At 42.7% G+C, this 19262-nt stretch overlaps 1 protein-coding gene across 2 annotated transcripts in view; it reads right to left on the bottom strand.

Moving 5' to 3' along the window:
• ANTXR1 (ANTXR cell adhesion molecule 1) overlaps nucleotides 1–19262 on the bottom strand; it is a 110340-nt gene that overhangs the window by 46670 nt on the left and 44408 nt on the right. Inside the window, exons 11-13 of one of the 2 annotated variants that reach the window (XM_049831188.1) lie at nucleotides 18954–19023; nucleotides 18584–18662; nucleotides 795–890 (exon numbers count right to left, since the gene is read on the bottom strand). In XM_049831188.1, the coding sequence (XP_049687145.1) occupies nucleotides 795–890; nucleotides 18584–18662; nucleotides 18954–19023 (245 nt within the window). Of the gene's footprint in view, nucleotides 1–794; nucleotides 891–17106; nucleotides 17229–18583; nucleotides 18663–18953; nucleotides 19024–19262 lie in introns of those variants that run through there. The other variant, XM_049831189.1, reaches the window with a different exon arrangement.

The following is a 19262-nucleotide window of genomic DNA, read 5'->3' as shown; positions in this document are numbered from 1 at the left end:
GCCCTAGGGGATGATGAGCAGAGATGTACAGGGGTACGACAGGTCCTTGCAGACAAAGAGCAGGGTCATGTGTGAGAGAAAAGCTTGTCTCAAGTCCGGTGATTTTGTTCTTGCCTGCCTTGACCTCTTCCTTCTCTCCCATCTTCTCCTGATTTCTGTCTGCCTTTTTTAATTATTAACTCCGTGACTGTGCTTTTTAACTCCACAGAACATTTCATGAAAAAGCATGGAGGAAAGATATTGCTCAGTGAAGCATAGTCATACTTCTACTGAAACTGTCATTTGGATATTTCAAAGTGCTTTTCAGACATGGTGAGACAGGGAAAAAAGTTAGTCTTGCAAAAATTTGCACACTTAGAAATGTCTTTTCCTTGTACCTGAGGCAGAACAAGGACTCCAGCCAGGGTTCAGCATGCCTGCCCTTCTACAGGAGCCCTCCAGCAGTGGGACACTGACACAGGAATTGGAAAACCCAGAAAAGCCATTCCTTCCTAAAAAGGCATGGCAACTAATACATTTCTGCAAACCACTTCCATATTGTGAACAATGAATAAGACTAAAAGTCTCCTGACAAGGTCCATGTGTTAGCAACGTTAGTATTTCATGGGTATAATCCAAAGGTCAGGCAGATGAAATAGATGCACAAAACAGCGCCAGCAATGGAAGAAACACATCTTGTTCAGTGACCAGTCCTACGCTCTTTCTTACTGGAAAACTTTGCCTCCCTCCCATTCATTTCTTACATTCAGGCAACACTGAATTGCTGTTTTGTGCTAATGATTTTTGTCACTTACCACTGTGCAGCAAAGGGGCCAGAACCACCAGAGAAGAACCAATGCCAGCAAGAGGAAGAGGATCAACAAAGCAATAGCCAGGATGGTCCCATCTGACTGGAAGAGAAACACAGAGAGTGAGTGAGCACTACTAACACAAAACTCCCCTCTCCATGGTACCTCTCCCTGTGCATCCTGCTTCCAGGCAAGTACATGTCCCAAAGGCCATTGCCATACTCCATTTACTTTTCAGACAAAATGCAGTTTTCCTCCCTCCTCATACACCCAAATGTGGCACCCACCCTTCCCACCTCCTTGCAAAGAAGCTGAGACCTCTAGTTCACTTCTCGGAGAGTTATAGGTTTTGCCTCCATTTTCTGAACCTCACAATTATGGAAAACACTCATTTCACTTCAGATCAAAACTAATGTAATATTCCTCAGAGTATTGTGAAGACAGAAAACAAGATTTAAAAAAGAGCTCACAACACAATGTTTCATTGCAGTTTAACCATTCTCCTTTCTTTGCAACTCTCTTCCCCTCTTGCAGTATAAACTTGAAAGCAATGTTAGAATTAAAGTTTACTCCAAACAGAAAACTTGAAGCAAGATTTCCATGGGCCCATGACTGAGATCATCCTGCTCTTCTTAGCAGTGCTGAGCCAGGGTAGATCTGCCATGAGCTTTTCAAGGAGATTTGAATATACACACCATCACAACAATATACAGGGTTTTCCTACATCAGAAGTCATTAACTCTAGAAGACCCTTTCCTCTCTAACTGGGATACTTCCCTCATTTAAAAAGGAATTTGCAATTCTCTGATATCAATTAACAATGCAAACTGCTGCACAAGCCAGGTCAATATAGCAATCAAAACCAAATGTGCATTATTTCTTGTTGCTTAGATTCAACCCAAACCAGATGTTCTTGGCTTCCTGAGGCATGCCAACTTCCCTATACCACTCCTCTCTCCAATATCATCCTATTCCGAGATAAGCAAGCAGTCCTGGTTTAAGCTTGTTTGAGATGTTCTTGATGTAAAAACCAGACATTTAAAAAACCCCACCCAAGTGTCAAGATCACAATGCCAGATTAATGACACGTTCAAGAGCAGACTGACCTGTAGGATAGGAAAACTGGGTGCCTGCTTAAGTCACTGTAATTCAATGGCTGTATGATCTCCCATCATACCATAATGGGAAGAGTAATGGAAAAAACAATCAGGTTGAGAACAGTTTCCAAACTCTCTTCTGGTGTAGAAGGAATTTCTGGAGAACTTGGATCAAGACAACCTGATCTTTGACACTTGTAAACAAGAGAGGTAGTCCACACAGGAGAAGAATTCACCCAAGACATCTCTGGAAATGGACCTTGGACCCCAACACAAAATAAAAGCTCATTTGAGAAGACAGAGCTGTACATTTGGTGCTGTTCCTCTAGACAGACAGCATATAGTCACATCCATAATCTGCAAAATGGAACATGCTGATAATCAATGCTTTAGAAAAACGTGATCCTGACTCTCTGCTATCATTAAATTGTAGAAGAAATAGGGCTTTTTATGTCTAATTGTTGTCTGCCCCTTTTGCCCCCATATTGTAACAAATATTTTGTCATTAAGAATACTCTAAAATCAATTTGCAAAAATATGAAACAAATTAAGGTGGCCTTTTAACTGTTTTGTTCTGGGGATTTTTTGCTTGTTTATAAAAACAGAATTTATTTTTACACCCACCCCCCCCCCCCAAGACTGTAAAGAACAATTTACATTACCCTAACACATCTGTTTCTCTGCAAGGCAGCTGATGTGGCCAGCTGGTATTCTGTGTATCACAATAGCAAAACAGTCCAGAGGACATAGAAGGGTTTGATTTGCCAAATCTTACATTTCTCACTCAGGTAATGCCTCTCACTAAAGCCAGCATTGCCTGGCAAGTCTGCAGGAATAAGCCCTCTTCAGCTATCAAAACCAGATACCCTCGCCCCATCCCGTGTCCCCCTCCCACCCAAATTCTTGCTAGATTAATCCATTTTCTTATATTTTAACAAATATTTAAAAATTCCAGACAAATATGAATTGAATTTTCTGGGCTCAGCCATAGCTACAAAGTGTCAAACTGAGACCCTTAATCAGGAACCACAAATCCTATCTTCGTCTACTCTGCCTGTGCTGTCACTGCTGTAAACGAGGTTTTGAAGAAACCCTAGCAAGTCAGACCAGGACAAAGAATATATACACAATAAATCCTACTATAATCATCCAAAGTGGCCTCAAGTCTGTTTTTGGTTTTATCTTTATTTTGTCAGTTTCTACTAGAATTTAGCTAACATGCTGTGCAATATCTACGGTTTTATACAGCTAGAACTATGCTTAGATAGAAACTGCTACTTATCCAAGCTGAATAATAAACAAGAAGGAAAATATGCCTGCTGAAATAGTTTGCAAAAGTTCCACTGACATTTTGAAATCTTCCTGCCAGTCTTAGAGCTGGTTAAAAAGGGCTGAAGCATTTGAAATGTCTGTTCTCATTCCATTATTTTTGTTAATCAAAATTCGGAAGAACAATACAAATGCTTATGGAAACACTGAACCATGGAATAATTCAATGAGCTGTGTTTAACACTTACTGAATAAAGGCTATCAACTGAAACCAACATTCATTTTAAAGGAAAAAAAAAAAAAGAGAATTTTAACACTGAACTAGTGAATTTTCCATCATAAATATCCATGGAGACAAAGGGTGGCTAGCCCCTAAATACACAGTCATCTGAAATCAGTACTACTTTCCCATAGGGATTCATCTTGACTACTTACACTGAAATAAAACTGTGGTGCTTGTATCCATAGTGAGATCAACAGCCTAAAACTCCACTACACCTGACTAACTGAAAAAAGCCAGACAGCTAAGGTACTCGTCAGAGTTTCTGTCAAATGCTAAGTGTAAAACATTGGCAACTTGCTTCCTGACAACTGTTGAAGACCTAGACGATGCCTGGAGTCATTGTTTTGAAATGCCTTGCTATTACATCAAGAAACAGTCAAACGAAAAAGAGCAGGGTCTTTACATGACCTTTCAAGGTGCTACACACTCAACATGTTAAAACTCTACCATGTAGACTTTGAAACAAATAAGCTGGTAGAGAAAGCAAGGCAGCTGTGCCTTGAAGCCTCCTTTTCCCTGCCAGAGTCCAACAAGGCCAAGAAAATATACAAGCATTGCTGGCAGTTGAAGTATTGGAATGGAAAACAACCTCTGGAAGATACCGTAAAATATAAAGATAGCAAGAAATCTGAAACAGGACAGATTAGAGGCATGTCCTCATACATAGGGGTGTGGAGGGGAGTGTGTGTGCGTATACATATACACACACACACACATATGCTTTCGCTCATAAGTTATTGTAGAACCGTTACGGACTGTGAGAAGTCAGATTGTGACTGGGGGAATCCTCTTGTCACAAAACAGAAACCTCTTGGACTGTAGATACTCCTAGAGAGAAGAGGGGAGGGATGGCAGAGTCTGATCCGGTAAACAGCATGGGCTATTTCCTTAAATCTACCCAGAAACGTTCAGATACCTGCTGTCCTACAAAGGACCACACTCCTCTAAGGCATGCATGCAATCTCTGGGAAGATCCTATCTAACAAAAAGGTTAGTGTAAACCAGGTGCAGGCACATTCCTTTAACAGCCAGGGAACAGGGATGACCACTCCAGTGATAGTCATGCCACAGAGGAAATGACTCATCCTCCAGAGTTCTTATGCTATTGCCTACTGAGATTGCTGCCTAAGACCAGGTTCCTAGAATTTTGCCCCAGGAAGCATGTACACAATCATGCAGTGCGACAAAGCCAAGACAGGATCTGTGATTTTAAGACCCCTATTTTGTCTTAGGCATCCTCAAGGCTTCTAATATAGAAACAAACATAAATTGATTTATAAAGAAACATAAATCAGTTAATTGGCATTTCAATGGAACGATGGCTTATTTCTGAGGGTTTTCAAAAAAAAAAAAAGCTACTATGCACCAGATGGGCATTTTTTGTTGTGTTTGGTTTTGGTTTGGTTTTTTTCCAATCTTCTTATTTTTGTTTAAGATTTTATTTCCTAGTTTCTCACTTTACTGCACTGGCGTTTGCAACATACATTAGCTCTTCCAGAAAGGTAACCTGGAATAACAACCCCAAAGTGCACGGACCCTCAAAAGCTTTGACTACTGACATTCAGGAATGATGAATGAAGCACTAGGCACATCTAACAAACGCACTCGTATACTGTGGCAGACGAATTAATGCACTGAGGATTTATAGGGAGAGGGAGGGAGGTAGCATGCATGCTTGTTACCACAGCAATAAATGGATTTAACTTTAAGCATGTGTTTAAATGTGCTGACTTCATGCTGTGCCCAAGAGGGACAGACTTCTGTTAAATACATGCATCAAGCGCTTGGCTTTAGTAGGCCTTGAAGGCTGGGCTCAGTAAAAGGATTTAGTCCGAGCTCCTACAGACTTCACTGGAAAGTAAGAAGCCTAAATACTCTGTTTAATCTGGTTCTGCACTCACTACTCCAGCAAACGAAAGCGATACACCCTATCAGCTAGCTGCTCTCAGGACTACAGGTAGTCTATCAGTCCCCTGTGCTGTGCAGAAGAGCTTGTGGGAGACTTTCCAGCCGTTAACTGCAGCATAAAGCCTAAGGCTGGCATGCAGCCCCATGATGTCACCTCCACGGCAGGCTGGAAAGCTGCTGACGTTACTGTGTCAGGGCTAGGAGTGCGGAACCATCTGCACTGCTACCAAGAACTGGGAACAGCAGTGTGAAAACAGCCATATAACCCAGTCTCACTTCAGAGTGACTCTATAGTAATAACAACTTAAATAACACTTATCACTGCTAAATCTTAGGTGCTTTACAAAGAGGAGAAACATGGTTAATGTCATTCCAGAGACAGGGAAGATGTGAATGGCTCCTGTATCCCAGTCCTTTCTTATATTTGCCAAGCAGGCAAAGAGCAATAACATGCTGAAAGACTTCAGAGATGTTAGTAAAAAGAATGAAGTGCTTTTAAAAAGCTTTATGAAATTCTTGAGTACAGGTTTGAATGAGCATCCAAAAATCAGACAGAGGTTTTTTCCCTGGAGAGAAAGGAGAAACAGTTTTAATGCCCTTTAGTCAATATGGGAGGGGAAGACAAAGGATGAGTGGGAGCCAAGCTCAGCAGGGGATGCGAGCAAGGAACACCTGTTCTAGGTCACCCAGTAGAGGTGTTCTCAGCTCCTTTTTTCCAAGTTTACTGTGCTGTGAAATGAGACTCCCCTCTGGCAATGATCTGTTTCCCTCCCCTCCTTCCAGTGCTGAAAGGAGATGAAAGCCTGCTTACAAAAGACTTTTCCAGCATCCTATGTTGTTTGCTTTACAGGCCAGCATAAACACCAGCGAAGCTTCACTCCACCATATGGTGTATAAAACCAGAGCAAGAGACAACCCTTGTCCTGAAGAGTTCACACTCCAAACAGAGCAGGCAAACACAAGGAAGGAAGGAAGGAGGAGTAATCATTACTCCTGTTACAAGGAAAAAAATCTTTGGTCAGGGAAAACAACTCTCTAATCCTTGATTGCTGTGTTTATGCTTACAAAAACAAGCTGTGCTTTTCCTTCAGAAGAAATACTTAAAAGTTTCCAGCTAAACAGAAGTGTTCGCAAGACTTCCGAAAGGCAGATATGGCAGAAGTGATGGTAGAATTCAAGTTTGTCCAGTCCCAGGCTAGTGTAGTGCCTCACCCATAAGGCATTGCATCTGGGATCCTGCATTAAATACAGTAGGGTCTGGTGGGATAGCTTATGAAGAAACACATGACAAAACCCTACAGTCTGATGAGCTTTCCCTCTTCAGTTGCATATACTCTACATCAGTATTGGGATTCAGTAGTCTTCAGATGACAGGCGCCTCCCCATTCAGAGGTGTTGAGGTCCAAAGGCCTTTACCCACCTCTTTGGTTTTCTAGCTCCCTCAGACATCCCATCGGGTTTGGTAAAATGCTCCAAATTCTGTTACTGTTTCTGATACAAAGCTCCCGACCACTGAATTTCACTGCCAAGAGACCTATTCTGAACCAAAGACTAAAAATAGTGGTAAGACTTCATGCCATTGAACATGTGCTCAGGTCTCTCACTAGTTATGCCATTACCTGTCAATCGTCAAACTTCAGGTGTCACAATTTTAACAGCCTCACTGCAGAAAGCAGCACAAATCAAAGGGATCAGGGCCTCTTAGCTGGAGGCCTTCAAGCACACTAACTACAGATAAGCATCTTAATAATCACTCCCTACAGCTACAGTCAGAGGTCATAGCATCTTGTCAGGCCTCAGGTTTTGTCCTGGAGGCGAGTGTGTGACCTTTGGCTTTGTGGCTGGGACATCACAGGCCCGAAATCAGCTAGCACAAAGGCAGAGGCCTCTTGAGCACTCTTTTTAGGTTCAGTCTGCACACACACTTGCACTGAAATAATGCCAGCAGCTTGAGTGCTCCCCCCACCCCCCCGCCGACAGTACATGTTTGGTTGTCGATGTTTCTGATTGAGGAAGTACAAGGAGCTCCTATTCTGAAACAGCCATCTCTTGTCCACCAACACTTGTAGCTAAACAACAAAACCTTTGAGGTGAATCCTAAGCAGTTATTTTGGTTTCCATTTGTGCCTGAAGGCAGTCCTTAATAAGTATCATCTTAAATCCATTTCAGGAGGTGAACAGCAACTGGAATAACAGCAGACAAAATTCTGTGGAATTAGACTTTGTCATAACAGCAACCATTTATGGTTTGACTTGAGTTTACTTCTTTGTGAGGGAGCAAAGGAAGGAAAACGGCATGCTACAGCTCTGGAATGTCTTGCCTCTGTTCATGTCTATGAAATTTGTAGCATTTAAGCAGCACTTAAAAAAAATAAAAATCTCAGGAGCACCTTCCTTGAGCTAACACTCATGTATCCCCCACAAGCTGAACAGGAGAATTTCCTCACAGGCCATTACAGCATGCCAGCATGACCTGAACCCACACAACAAGAAGTGTTTGGGATAAGTTTCCTTCTGAAACTCGGTTTAAATTGAAATCACATTTTCAACGGAAAAACATTTCAATAAAACAAAACATTTTGTTTCAAATGCACTGTTTCAAAGTGTTCTGTTTCAACTTAATGTTAAATGGGATTTCACTATTAGAGGTGTACATGTGTGCAGAGATTATAGCACATATTTTCTAGTTAATTTCAGCACTGTCACAGGAAAAAAGTCCGCATATCCACAGGTTATTTTGATGTTCCCAAATTAAAAATTTTCAAAACTTCCATTCTGTGATTCTGCCCCTAACTCCAATTTATTGGTCTCTTTTGTGAATCCCTACTTTCCAAACCTGAGATGGATTGACCCTGGCTGAACACCAGGTGCCCACCAAAGCCGTTCTATCACTCCCCCATCCTCAGCTGGACAGGGGAGAGAAAAATATAACAAAAAGCTTGCGGGTCGAGATAAGGACAGGAGAGATCATTCACTAATTACCGTCACGGGCAAAACAGACTCAATTTGGGAAAATTAACTCAATTTATTACAAATCAACCAGAGCAAGGTAATGAGAAATAAAACCAAATCTCAGAACACCTTCCCTCCATCCCTCCCTTCTTCCCGGGCACAACTTCACTCCTAGATTTCACCACCAAGCCCCTCCAGCGGCACAGGGGGACAGGGATGGGGTTTATGGTTATCACACATTATTTTCTGCCGCTTCACCTCCTCAGGGCAAGGGCTCATCACACTCTTCCCCTGCTCCAGCGTGGGGTCCCACCCATGGGAGACAGTCCTCCACGAACTCCTCCAACGTGGGCCATTCCCACGGGCTGCAGTTCTTCACAAACTGCTCCAGCGTGGGTCCTTTCCACGGCGTGCAGTCCTTCAGGAGCACAGTGCTCCAGCATGAATCCCCCATGGGGTCACAAGTCCTGCCAGAAAACCTGCTCCATGGGCTCCTCTCTCCACAGATCCACAGGTCCTGCCAGGAACCTGCTCCAGCGCGGGTTTCCCACGGGGTCACAGCCTCCTTCGGGAACCCACCTGCTCCGGCGTGGGGTACTCCACGGGCTGCAGGTGGAGATCTGCTCCACTGTGGACCTCCCTGGGCTGCAGGGGGACAGCCTGCCTCACCAGGGTCTTCACCACGGGCTGCAGGGGAATCTTCGCTCTGGTGCCTGGAGCATCTCCTCCCCTCCTTCTTCACTGACCTTGGTGTCCGCAGGCTTGTTTCTCTTACATGTTCTCACTCCTCACTCCGGCAGCTGTTTCTCCCTGTCCCAACTTTTTTTTCCTTCTTAAAAATGTTATCACAGAGGCGTTACCACTATCACTGATTGGCTCGGCCTTGGCTAGCGGCGGGTCCGTCTTAGAGCCGGCTGGTAAGGGCTCGCTCTCTCTCGAACACAGCGGAAGCCTCCAGCAGCTTCTTACAGAAAGCCACCCCTGTAACCGCCCCCCGCTACCAAAACCTTGCCACACAAAACCAATACAAAGCCACAGAAACATGCTGTTTGTAATATGCCTACCATGCTTAAGGGTATTATAAAACAGCCCATGTAGCAATATTAGAGTGAAATAATCTCTGCACATTTAACTCTAAGGGTGACCTGTGTTAGCAAAAACATTCACTGCCTATTATACTTGCAGCATAAAGCATTTAAGAGCAATTTCTTTTAGAAACAAACCTGAAATCATATGCCCTGGCGTTCCCACAGAGCAATACCTCAACTAATAATATATAGGTCAAGGGCCTAGAAAAGTGCTCGTTAAATTTACTCTGCAGTTTCATAAAGCCTCTATTGATACAATAGTGAATGCACTTTAATTGCCTGCAGAGTTAGAAACACTGATAACTAGCAGAGCCTTAATTGTGCAGCCCAGAACAAAGTTGCAATTGAAAAAAACCCTCCTTTAGCAGTGAATTACATTCCCTTTAAATAAAAAAAAAAACCAACACCTTCAGTGAAGGGCATATTTTTTTACTACAAGTTTTTACTACAAACTTGTAGTGCTTTCTTGATTTTCTAACTTTTTCTTTCTCCATATTTAAAGATCAAATCCACCCACTGTTGTTTAACTCAAAGGTGCAAATTCCTTCAGTTTCAAATAGCCACAGGAAGAAAACCAGGATACCTAGATGTAGTAAAGCTGTGCCAGTACCCACATCCTTTTGTCAAATGCAAAGCCTGTCAAGGTTAAGAGGCCAAATTCCCCTTTTTAGCTGACTTCAATGGCTTCTGCACCCTTGCAACCAGAAGTGTGAGACCAAAGGGACTATTTCTTTCCATAATGGTAGGCCTGTTCCCCACCTGTCACCTCACTGATCATCCCAAGCCATTTATCAATGGTTGCCACCAAGATAACTGCTTCATTAGAAGATAACCAGTTCTCTGATCTGCCTATGCAAGACTTTCTCTTTCCCTAAGTTGCTGTCAGGTGCAATAAGCCATCCATTCACTTCCACATTTAACATCTCAAGAAGCCCCTTTCCACAGCCAAGGACTGGCTTGGCCCAACTGCTGGCCAGCAGCTCTCCTCTGGTTTCCAAAATCTGGAATGGCTAACTGCCTGGCAGTGTGCTTAACCACCTTGAGATCTTCCCAGCCAAGAGTGGGTTTGGAGCACCAGCATCTCAGGTGAGGAGGGCCTGGTATCTACTAGCACTGGATAGGACCTTAGCTTAAAAGGGTAAGCCTGTTTTAGGCACTGCATATGCCTCCCAAATGCAGTTGCTACCCCAAACTGCCCTGACCCAACATGTCCCCTTTCAGCTGAAAGACACTCCTTTTTACAAGCATAACTCCCCTAGCCCTGAAGGAACAGGGTGTAACGCGGGAAGACATCCATTACGAACTACATACACATGGCAAATAAAAATTAGTTTCAATCAATGCTAATCTAAGGCAAGTCTAACACCCTGCCACAGAAATGTTCTCCCAGGCCACGTGTGGGTACGTCCATTGTCTTGCCTTCTTGCAAAAGAAGCATCATATGTTTCTCGCTAGGCAACATAAGGCGTATATGAATATCAGCTAGTGATGCTCCTTGCTCTTCCAGTCAAGAGCTGGCCAGGAAGACCTGTTTTACGCTGTCACTGCAGCCCTGCAGTTTTCACCTCCTTTCCAGTTTTGAGACTGAGAGTTACTAGTGCAAGAGGTCATTAGTGTTTTTTCCTCTTCTGGGAGCATTTTAGAAAACGAACAAAGACTTATTTTAATTCCCATCCTGGCTTCCCTCTGAGATAGTCTTTTTGCACTGAAGAACTTGGCAGCAGCCCTCCAGTCAACAGAGTAGGACTGACTTCCTGCCTCTAAACTCGGCCTTGTAAATTATTTCCTCTATTGTATATTCCCTTTCCTGACAATGCTTGGTGTGCAACCTGCTCTGTGCACATCTGCATGCGTACACGTTCATAAAGCAGCATTTAATACTTTCTCCCTCTTTCAGTTCTTCAAAGTCCTAACATGGAAACAGGAGTAAATCCCTTTTTAAGAGCTTCCCAACTCCACCAGCCATTACTTGCTAATTCTTCTTCAAGCAGTGGGAAAACCACTGCAGCATACACTCCCCAGGCATTAACAGGTGCAAATGAAAGCAATGCACACTGTGTTCATACCACTAAAGCCTGATGTGGGACAATTTCACATAGGAAATTGGTGGTATGCTGAGACTAATAGCTGAAGAAGAAATAATTATTTATTTTATTTTTTTTTTTTTAGTATTAGCACTAGTGGAAGCTGAGGATGCTCAGTTCCCATTGCATTTGTGGTCCTATACCCTATATTACTGGTGTTACAAGATGAGGTTTTTATGTTTAGCAGAGAGTAAACTATAGTTCTTGGTGCCTCCAACTACTAAAGGTCCACTGATGTCAGCAATAGAATGAAACTACTTTTAAACTCTCATCATTAATTATCTGCCACCCAATTAAGATATTCTGGTCAGTCAGATAAAAAGTAGAAAGTGTGCAACCACACGATAACACCTGTAGCAATGTAAATTTTCAACTTCCAGATTGGGACTGGAGATACATTAATCTTTTTCTGCCTTAATGCCTCTTTCGTAAATGGAGGCACATTAAAAAATTCTAGTATCAAAAGCTGAAGAGAGGAAACTGATCATGGCAACAAGAATTTAGTCTTTCATGCTATGTTAAAACATACTGTTCACTTACTGTAAAGTCACACCTAAATGTGTCCAATTGTTTTTGAAGTCCTTATTGTAATCACTGACAGCTTTATTCAGTTACTGCATACTTTTGGCCTCTGCTAGCATACTGCACAGAGACCTCTGCAATGGAGAACAAAGGCACCTCATTTACCTGCAGTGCAGACAGCCCAGCCCGCCCTGAGAGATGATGTCTTTCTGAGGCACTGGAAAGCTCAGAGCGCTTGGCTGACAGCAAGAGCATTGTAACAATTTAAGTGAATAGCCTTGCTGCAAGGAGTTGGACAGAAGCAATTTGGGGGTAGGATATGCCTTTGTGTTCTGTGGTTACACAGCACCTAGAGCAAGTCAGTCCGTAACCGTAACTACAGTACAAAGGCCAAGCAAGAAAAAATATCAGCAGAAAGTGGGGGTGTATGTGTCTTGTCCCCAGAAGGGGCCTTTGTCTAATTTAAGTCAGGCAACAGAGACAGACAGTGACAAGTTCTGATAATTAAACATTATTTATAACCCGAATACCTCCTTGACACTCAGAACTGGAGGACCCAGTTGCTAAACAGCTGCCCAAGACACATCCACATCTTTAGCCTCCTATAGAATGCTTTCAAGAGTAGCCTCCTCCTGAAATCTCAAGTCCAAGCAGTCACAACTGATTCCAAGGGCTGGAAGGAAGAAGGGTTTTAAATCCACATTGGATTCTATAGAGGAGAGATTACCTTGTCCAAAAGAACACAGAGGAACAAGCCCAGCTTCTCTCAGGGCCAATGCGATGCCACAGCCTTAAGAACATTCCTTTAGAAGCAATGCCCTGTCCCCAGGTGTGCCTGGCCTTTGCAGGCTTCAATATTCAGGGCTGCCATTTAGCACCTTCTGCAGCAGCTGAGGTCACCTGGATGTCCCTGCATGGATTTGCTCTCTTTTCCTTAGGTAATGCAGTAACAACACAGCCTCAGTGCCCTCTGCATGGAAGGGGGGATTCCTTCCCCCCACAGGGGAACATTCAAATGAAAGAAAAACATTATTTAAAAGGTACAGATATTGAAAAGCCAACTTCAGAGAAATAAATTAGTAACTCTCCAAGACAAGCAAGCTAAGAGACAAATTCATCAAATACTTCCAGCCAGCTGAGCTTTGTCATACTGGAGATGCTGGCACCTTATCCCCCAGCTAAGCATATAAACAGCATGCTGTCTCCAAACCTTAAGAGCGCTCATTCCAGCCATTCCCCTGTTCTGTCGGGGTAACTGCCAGTGGTCACATAGCCCAGGCCACATAACACCCTAAATTACACTCAGGACAGCCCTGTCTTAGTTAACTGGGTAATACGTAAATTAGTGGGGAGCAGGATTAAACTTCTGTCTGCAGCCCCTTATTTACACATAGTTACCCTCTTGCTTCTGAAATAAACCCAGCCACTGTTAGCAGCTTTACCAGAAGCCAGCCACTAATCCTCAGTCTGGGGTGTGCAGTCAGCAAAACTTTCGAATAAAAAATAGTATTAGCCATCCACAGAGAGGGCACAAGCAAGCTTGAAATTTACATGCAGTATCATTCTGCCCTAAAGCTAGAGGGTCTCATCTGCATGCCATAATTTAATAGAAAAAATGCTTTGCCCAGCCAAACTCCTCCTGTGTCTGGCCCATTTTTGACAGATAAATGGAAATCACTGTATTCTTCCAACAAGCAAAACTCCTTTTTGTCCTCATTGCTCCTTACTGACACATGGGCCCCTGCCTACTGAGCCCAGCTCCCTAAGGGTGCTGCAGGCACCCTGCAAGGGTGAGCAGGACACAGCCTTCCCAGTTTCCTCCCCCCTGAAAGTACACATACCATCTCTTGCCTTGCACCACCTGGGGATCTGTGAGAATGCATGCTGCAGCCCCTAACCACCTGTGGAGACATGATTAAATGGGGTAGGCTTGGCCTTATGGTCTCAAGGCAGTGGGTGCAATACTCCTGGTCTCTCTCCAGCATGCTCTTATTTTCCATCCCTGACAGACAGATATATGCTCTGACACTTCTATCATCTTGAGGGCATCTGGCATTGTCCAGCTAGGTTTCCCATTAATCTTTAGAGCCACCAAACCAGCAGAAAAGCCAAGATGGTAGCAAAACACAATGAAAGCACTATTCCTAAGAAACTAACAAAAGGGTAGGAGAGGGAGTTGCATTCACCAAAACAAACAAAAACATTCTCCTCTGCTAACCTGGTTCTCTATTTTTTATTTCTTTCACTCTCCTTTGAAGTAAAGACTGCACTGTGAAAACTGAGCAGTCCCATGCAATTCAAGTCAACGCTTTTTACCATGTCCAGCAAATGACAACTCCACCTTTAACTAAAGGCCTCTGCATGGGATTGGGGAATCTAGCTTTGTTCTGACTGATACTTCCTTATGCATCAGATAGAAGATGGACCTTGCATTTGGACTTTCATTTGTTGGCTAACATGCCTGGGCAAATTCCAGACTGATACTTACCACAAGGGATTTAAAAGGGCCTCCTGTGTGTAATTGACTCTCTTGCCTCTAAAAAACTCATATTGAAAATCCCAAGGAAGAAAAACAAAATAAAATCCCCAAAGACCTCCCCTGGACTGTTTCATACCTCAGGCTTGAAAAGAACTGCGCCAACCTAGAATTTTGATTCTTTTTTAAATGGAGATTTTGCTCCAACTGATCCAGCTGAGATCACTTTTATGTGACTGCAAGCCTTCCCAAAATGTGCTTTAAAATGGAAAAGCTGAAAGATCCCTTGCAACAAAAGCATCTTTACAAGTCTCTCCCACACGTTCTTCTGTTTTCTTTTGTTAAATGAAAAAATCAATTACCTTTTGATAGAGAGGAAAGAATTGCAGTAAGTACCAGGAAAGCCTGGAGACTCACTTTAAAAAACAAAATTTAAGCACTGTTGGCAATTTTACTTTGGGAACCTAAACTAGCAATTCCTTGAGTCCCATGGAAAAGGAGGTATAAGAGCATATACAGTCACACCTGTCCTCTAATATTGGAAAGCACAAACAATTGAGCAAAAGGCAGAATACAACAGAACCCATGCAGTTTAATGTCTGAGACCCCTTGCACTTTTTCTGGGGCTGCAAACCTTGAAGCCTGCCACCTTTCAGGAAGCTGAAAGCTAGGGAAAACAGAAGTCCCTCAAAGCACAACAGACCACCTGCAGTCCAGGATGTGGATTCCAAAGTGCCCAGTTTTCGAAGCATAGGTAGAAGCTCTGAGGCTGTTTTAGCTGTACATGTGACTCCTTTAAACAAAACAAAAACCCCCAAACCCCAGCCAGCATTCAAACAGTGAGGTCTAATTTGGTGTTGATAGATTTGACAAGTAGTATCACTTAATGCTGGAAAGTGAGATGTATTTAAGTGTGTCTCAGACTAAGGACAAGATGAAATCAGCAGTTACGTATGTCTTCATTTCTAACCTTCCCTCATTTTCTCCCCCTTGAAATGCTGTAGCAGATCTTACACCTCAAGGGGAAAAAATTAGTATAATTACCACAGTTAGGCAATATGGGCTCAAGCAAAAAGCTCTACCTATTCCCAAAGGGAGTCACTTTATACCAGAGACATATGCATTACAGCATACAGAGACACAAAACAGTGACATTTCCTAAAGCGCACAGAACGCTTGCTGCCACGCATTCAGTATTTGAATATGAAGGCAGCATAGTCTGCGAAAAGCACTTTTAACTGGCAACCTCACAAAATTTACAGCACTGGGCAAGACAAAAAATCCCAGTATCCTATTTTCAGCAGCTGGCACTCAGTGTTAGAAAACACAATGTGAGTGCAGGAGTAGTAAGGGCTCTTCCTTCCCTGCTTCTGGCAGTTGCAGGAGTCGAGTCTTGCTGAGCTACAGCACTGAAGCTGTGATGCACTTCTAGAAAAGGCAAAGGTTTTGATCCCTTGTTTCTTCCCAAAAAGTGACCTATTTAAGGTGAAAAGTGTTTTCTTTCTTCTAGAGTTTTCACTGCTCGATAAAACTGACATATATTTAGCTGCCTCATCCCTAGGAGTCTTTAGATATTAAATAAAGTTTGGGACCTACGCCAGTAGAAAATAGCTTTGCTCTATTAACCTATGAGAAACTGAACGAGTATCCCTAGCATGAAAACCTACTGTAAAATTTTTGCTAGCTAGGGTGATAAAAAAAGCTTATTAGATAGTTCAATGTCTAGGCTCTATCTGTCCTGATCTTCAAATACCTACATTCATAACTTAGGAGTCAAAGTCTGACTGACTTTTCTGACTGTTCATTTTTGGCCTTTTCTTGCTGGGTATGTAGCTATCTGCTTCAGCTATGCTCTTAATTGAGTTTCCCCCCCCCAGACTACCTCCAGATTTTCCTTGAAAACTGATAGTTCATAGAACAGGACAGGTATTGTTTATGGGGAACACGGGATATTTGCAGATTATTTACATGTTGCAAAGGAAGGTTTTATTACGGAGCTACATAAGAAAATAAAGAAATGGTAAAGCTTCTCAGGCTGTCAAGCCCCTTGCTTTGTTCCTTCTCCCATTAAATAGCCATTTCTGGAGAGCAATGAGTTTGGCGTTCAAGGCACTCGCATCAAAGCAAGTGTGGGGCTGCCATGTTAAGTCACTGCCGATTGCTATCGGGGAAGTTTTTTGAAGATGACAGTCCAGACCTCTTTCCAAACCTGATCATTTTTGAAATACAGCACAGAGAGGAAACCCAAAGCACTGATTCCTAGTTTGCACATAGCGAAGAAAACCTTATTTTTTTTCCCTGCTTGTTACCATCACTTCATTCCACAGCTTTCTGACTGTCTCACTTTGGCTGCAGATCTTCAAACAGACCTAACTTTCAGGTCTGAAGTCAATTAAACAGATCATTTGGTGCACATTTTGTATAGGGCTATTTCCAGGACCAGAGCCCTTGTAACCTTAATTAAAGAGGGGACTGTAGTCTCGGTAAACAGTTTCATCTTTAAAAAGAACTTGGAAAAACAAACCCCACTACTACAAAGAAAAAATGCCTGTTTACCCAGAAGTAACTTCTTTGATTAGTGAAGCCTGCGATATAATTTTCAAAGCAGCCACTGAATGTCACTGCATCTAGGTTTGGATGTAGGATCTGGGTTTGAATTCTGGCTGCTTAGCTGCACTGCAAATCCATTTTCCCAGTCTGGAGGCATCAGAGTAGTAGGCGCTGCCGTGAAGTGTAAGTATTTTTGAAAGTTTCCTTACAGCTATTAAAACAAAAGAAGAGGAACGGGTATTTCATCTCTTATAACCTAGAAATAATAATTCTATCAACAGAAGAAAGCATATCAGGAAGGAAAAATTTTTCTCTAAGAATTCTTTCCGAGGTCTTGCCTCCCGTGAACAAAACATAGGAAAATATTCCTGTAATTTGCTGACAACATGCAAATACATTTTTGCCAGTGAGCAAAGAGAACTTGAACCAAAAAATTAACTAATAAAATAAATTCCCTTCTTATAAGGCATAAGGAAGTCTTTGTAAGTTTTGGAATATAACCTCTCATGTAAGCTCCAAAAACCATCTCTCCATACAATCCTGTCCTTGTTGAACAAGTGTCAAGATCAAGTGACACAAAAGACTTCTCACTGTGTGCATCAGCCTTTGTGGACCACAGAAGACTGCTGGTAATCCCATGTTATACAACTTCGCCTTTCACTTACTCTGTAGGGGAACATGATGTACCTTTACTAGATAGGGAGAAAAGCAGGCCATGGACAGATTTTCAAGTCTTTCTGGTGAGACTACCAGAAAGATTTTGGCTTCCCCAAAAAATAGTTTACTAAGTCAGTACATGGGAAAAGTAAAGCAGCACCTCAACCATTCCCTGTACAGAAGATAGGTCTTCCCATAGATTAATACAGCTGAATACACTGAAGCATGAAGAACTGCTCTGAACTCAAAATGAATTCCTCCACTACCTCCTTCAGTGCAAGTCATTTCATGCTCTATTCCCAACAACCACGACTTAGCAGAAGCAGCATCTTCAGCAATACCATGAATTACAAATGGCTTCGTTGTCCTTTGCCTGATTCCACCAGAGAGTGAGTGCAGCAACTCACTATTGGCAATGAAGGATGCCAGCTGAAAGCCAGCTACTTCAGTGGAGAATCTCCCACATTTTTTTGGCAACCATACTGGTTTCAGACAAAGGGTGTGAGCACAACTGCCATATGCCTTTCACAACTAGCAGCACCATTGCTGTGCAGGAAACAGACTAGATAGCGAAGCCAGCAGACCTGCTTCTTGTTCACTGTGCAGTGGACAAGCAGGCACAGACAGCTCCAGACCACTGGCTACTAGTCCTATTCTGGTCTGCATCCTACAGCAGATACAGAGTCCAAGGTGTTTACTGAAGACTCAAGACCTTTGCCACATTATGGCACACATGATACACAAAATGTCATGTTACCACACTCACAAGCTCACCTTTAAAAGGAGGAAACAGATCCTCTGCACAAGAGGCTTACTCAACTTGGAAGCCCTAATACCAATATAACAAACATCTGTGGTTAAGTACCACCATCCTACTGAATCATTTTAGGCACACAGATCAAAACTTACACAGTGTGTGCTGGAGATGATGACGGAGCTAGAGATGAAGCTCAGACCATCGTTCATACTGACTTGAAGAGCTGCTTCCCTGAAAAAAATCCACAAGAAACAAGTCAGGCCAGCTAGTCTATAATCCTCTACTAGATAATATCCTCTGGAACCTCGGCTCCTGATGCACAGAAAAGCCTTTTGTACGGGTTAATTCACATTGATGGAGCTCTCTTCCCTGTGCTCCAATGCACAACTGCCAATTAACCCAACAAGCACAAAAGACAATGTCAGAATTAAATGCATATAAGAACAACAGAATATAGTGAGATGACACAAACTCATTTTCCCACAGGCAAAGTAAATACTTGAGTATTTAGAAAACACGTACATGCCAACTTCTCGTAGCACAGGTGCTGGGCAGAGTAAGTAGGTATCTTCCACTACAAAAGGCTTCTCATCTGGAAAAAAGAAATATTGGGATTTATTACCAGATCAGTAATACAGGCCTTAAAGGCCAAGCTTAAATAATGATTTTCCTCACTCTTGATACACAAACAAGATCAAACACTGTTTGAGGGATAAAAAGCTACTGCACGGCAGTTGTTCTGAGGTAACTGTAGGCATGATTTTAGCTCATGGATTTACAGCGTAAACTCAAGATAACAGCATAGACCCTGCATCTTGCGGGGGGGGGGGG

The sequence above is a fragment of the Accipiter gentilis genome, chromosome 28, assembly GCF_929443795.1.
Source record: "Accipiter gentilis chromosome 28, bAccGen1.1, whole genome shotgun sequence".
Lineage (NCBI taxonomy): Eukaryota > Metazoa > Chordata > Aves > Accipitriformes > Accipitridae > Astur > Astur gentilis.
This window is presented reverse-complemented; position numbering and strand designations above follow the sequence as displayed.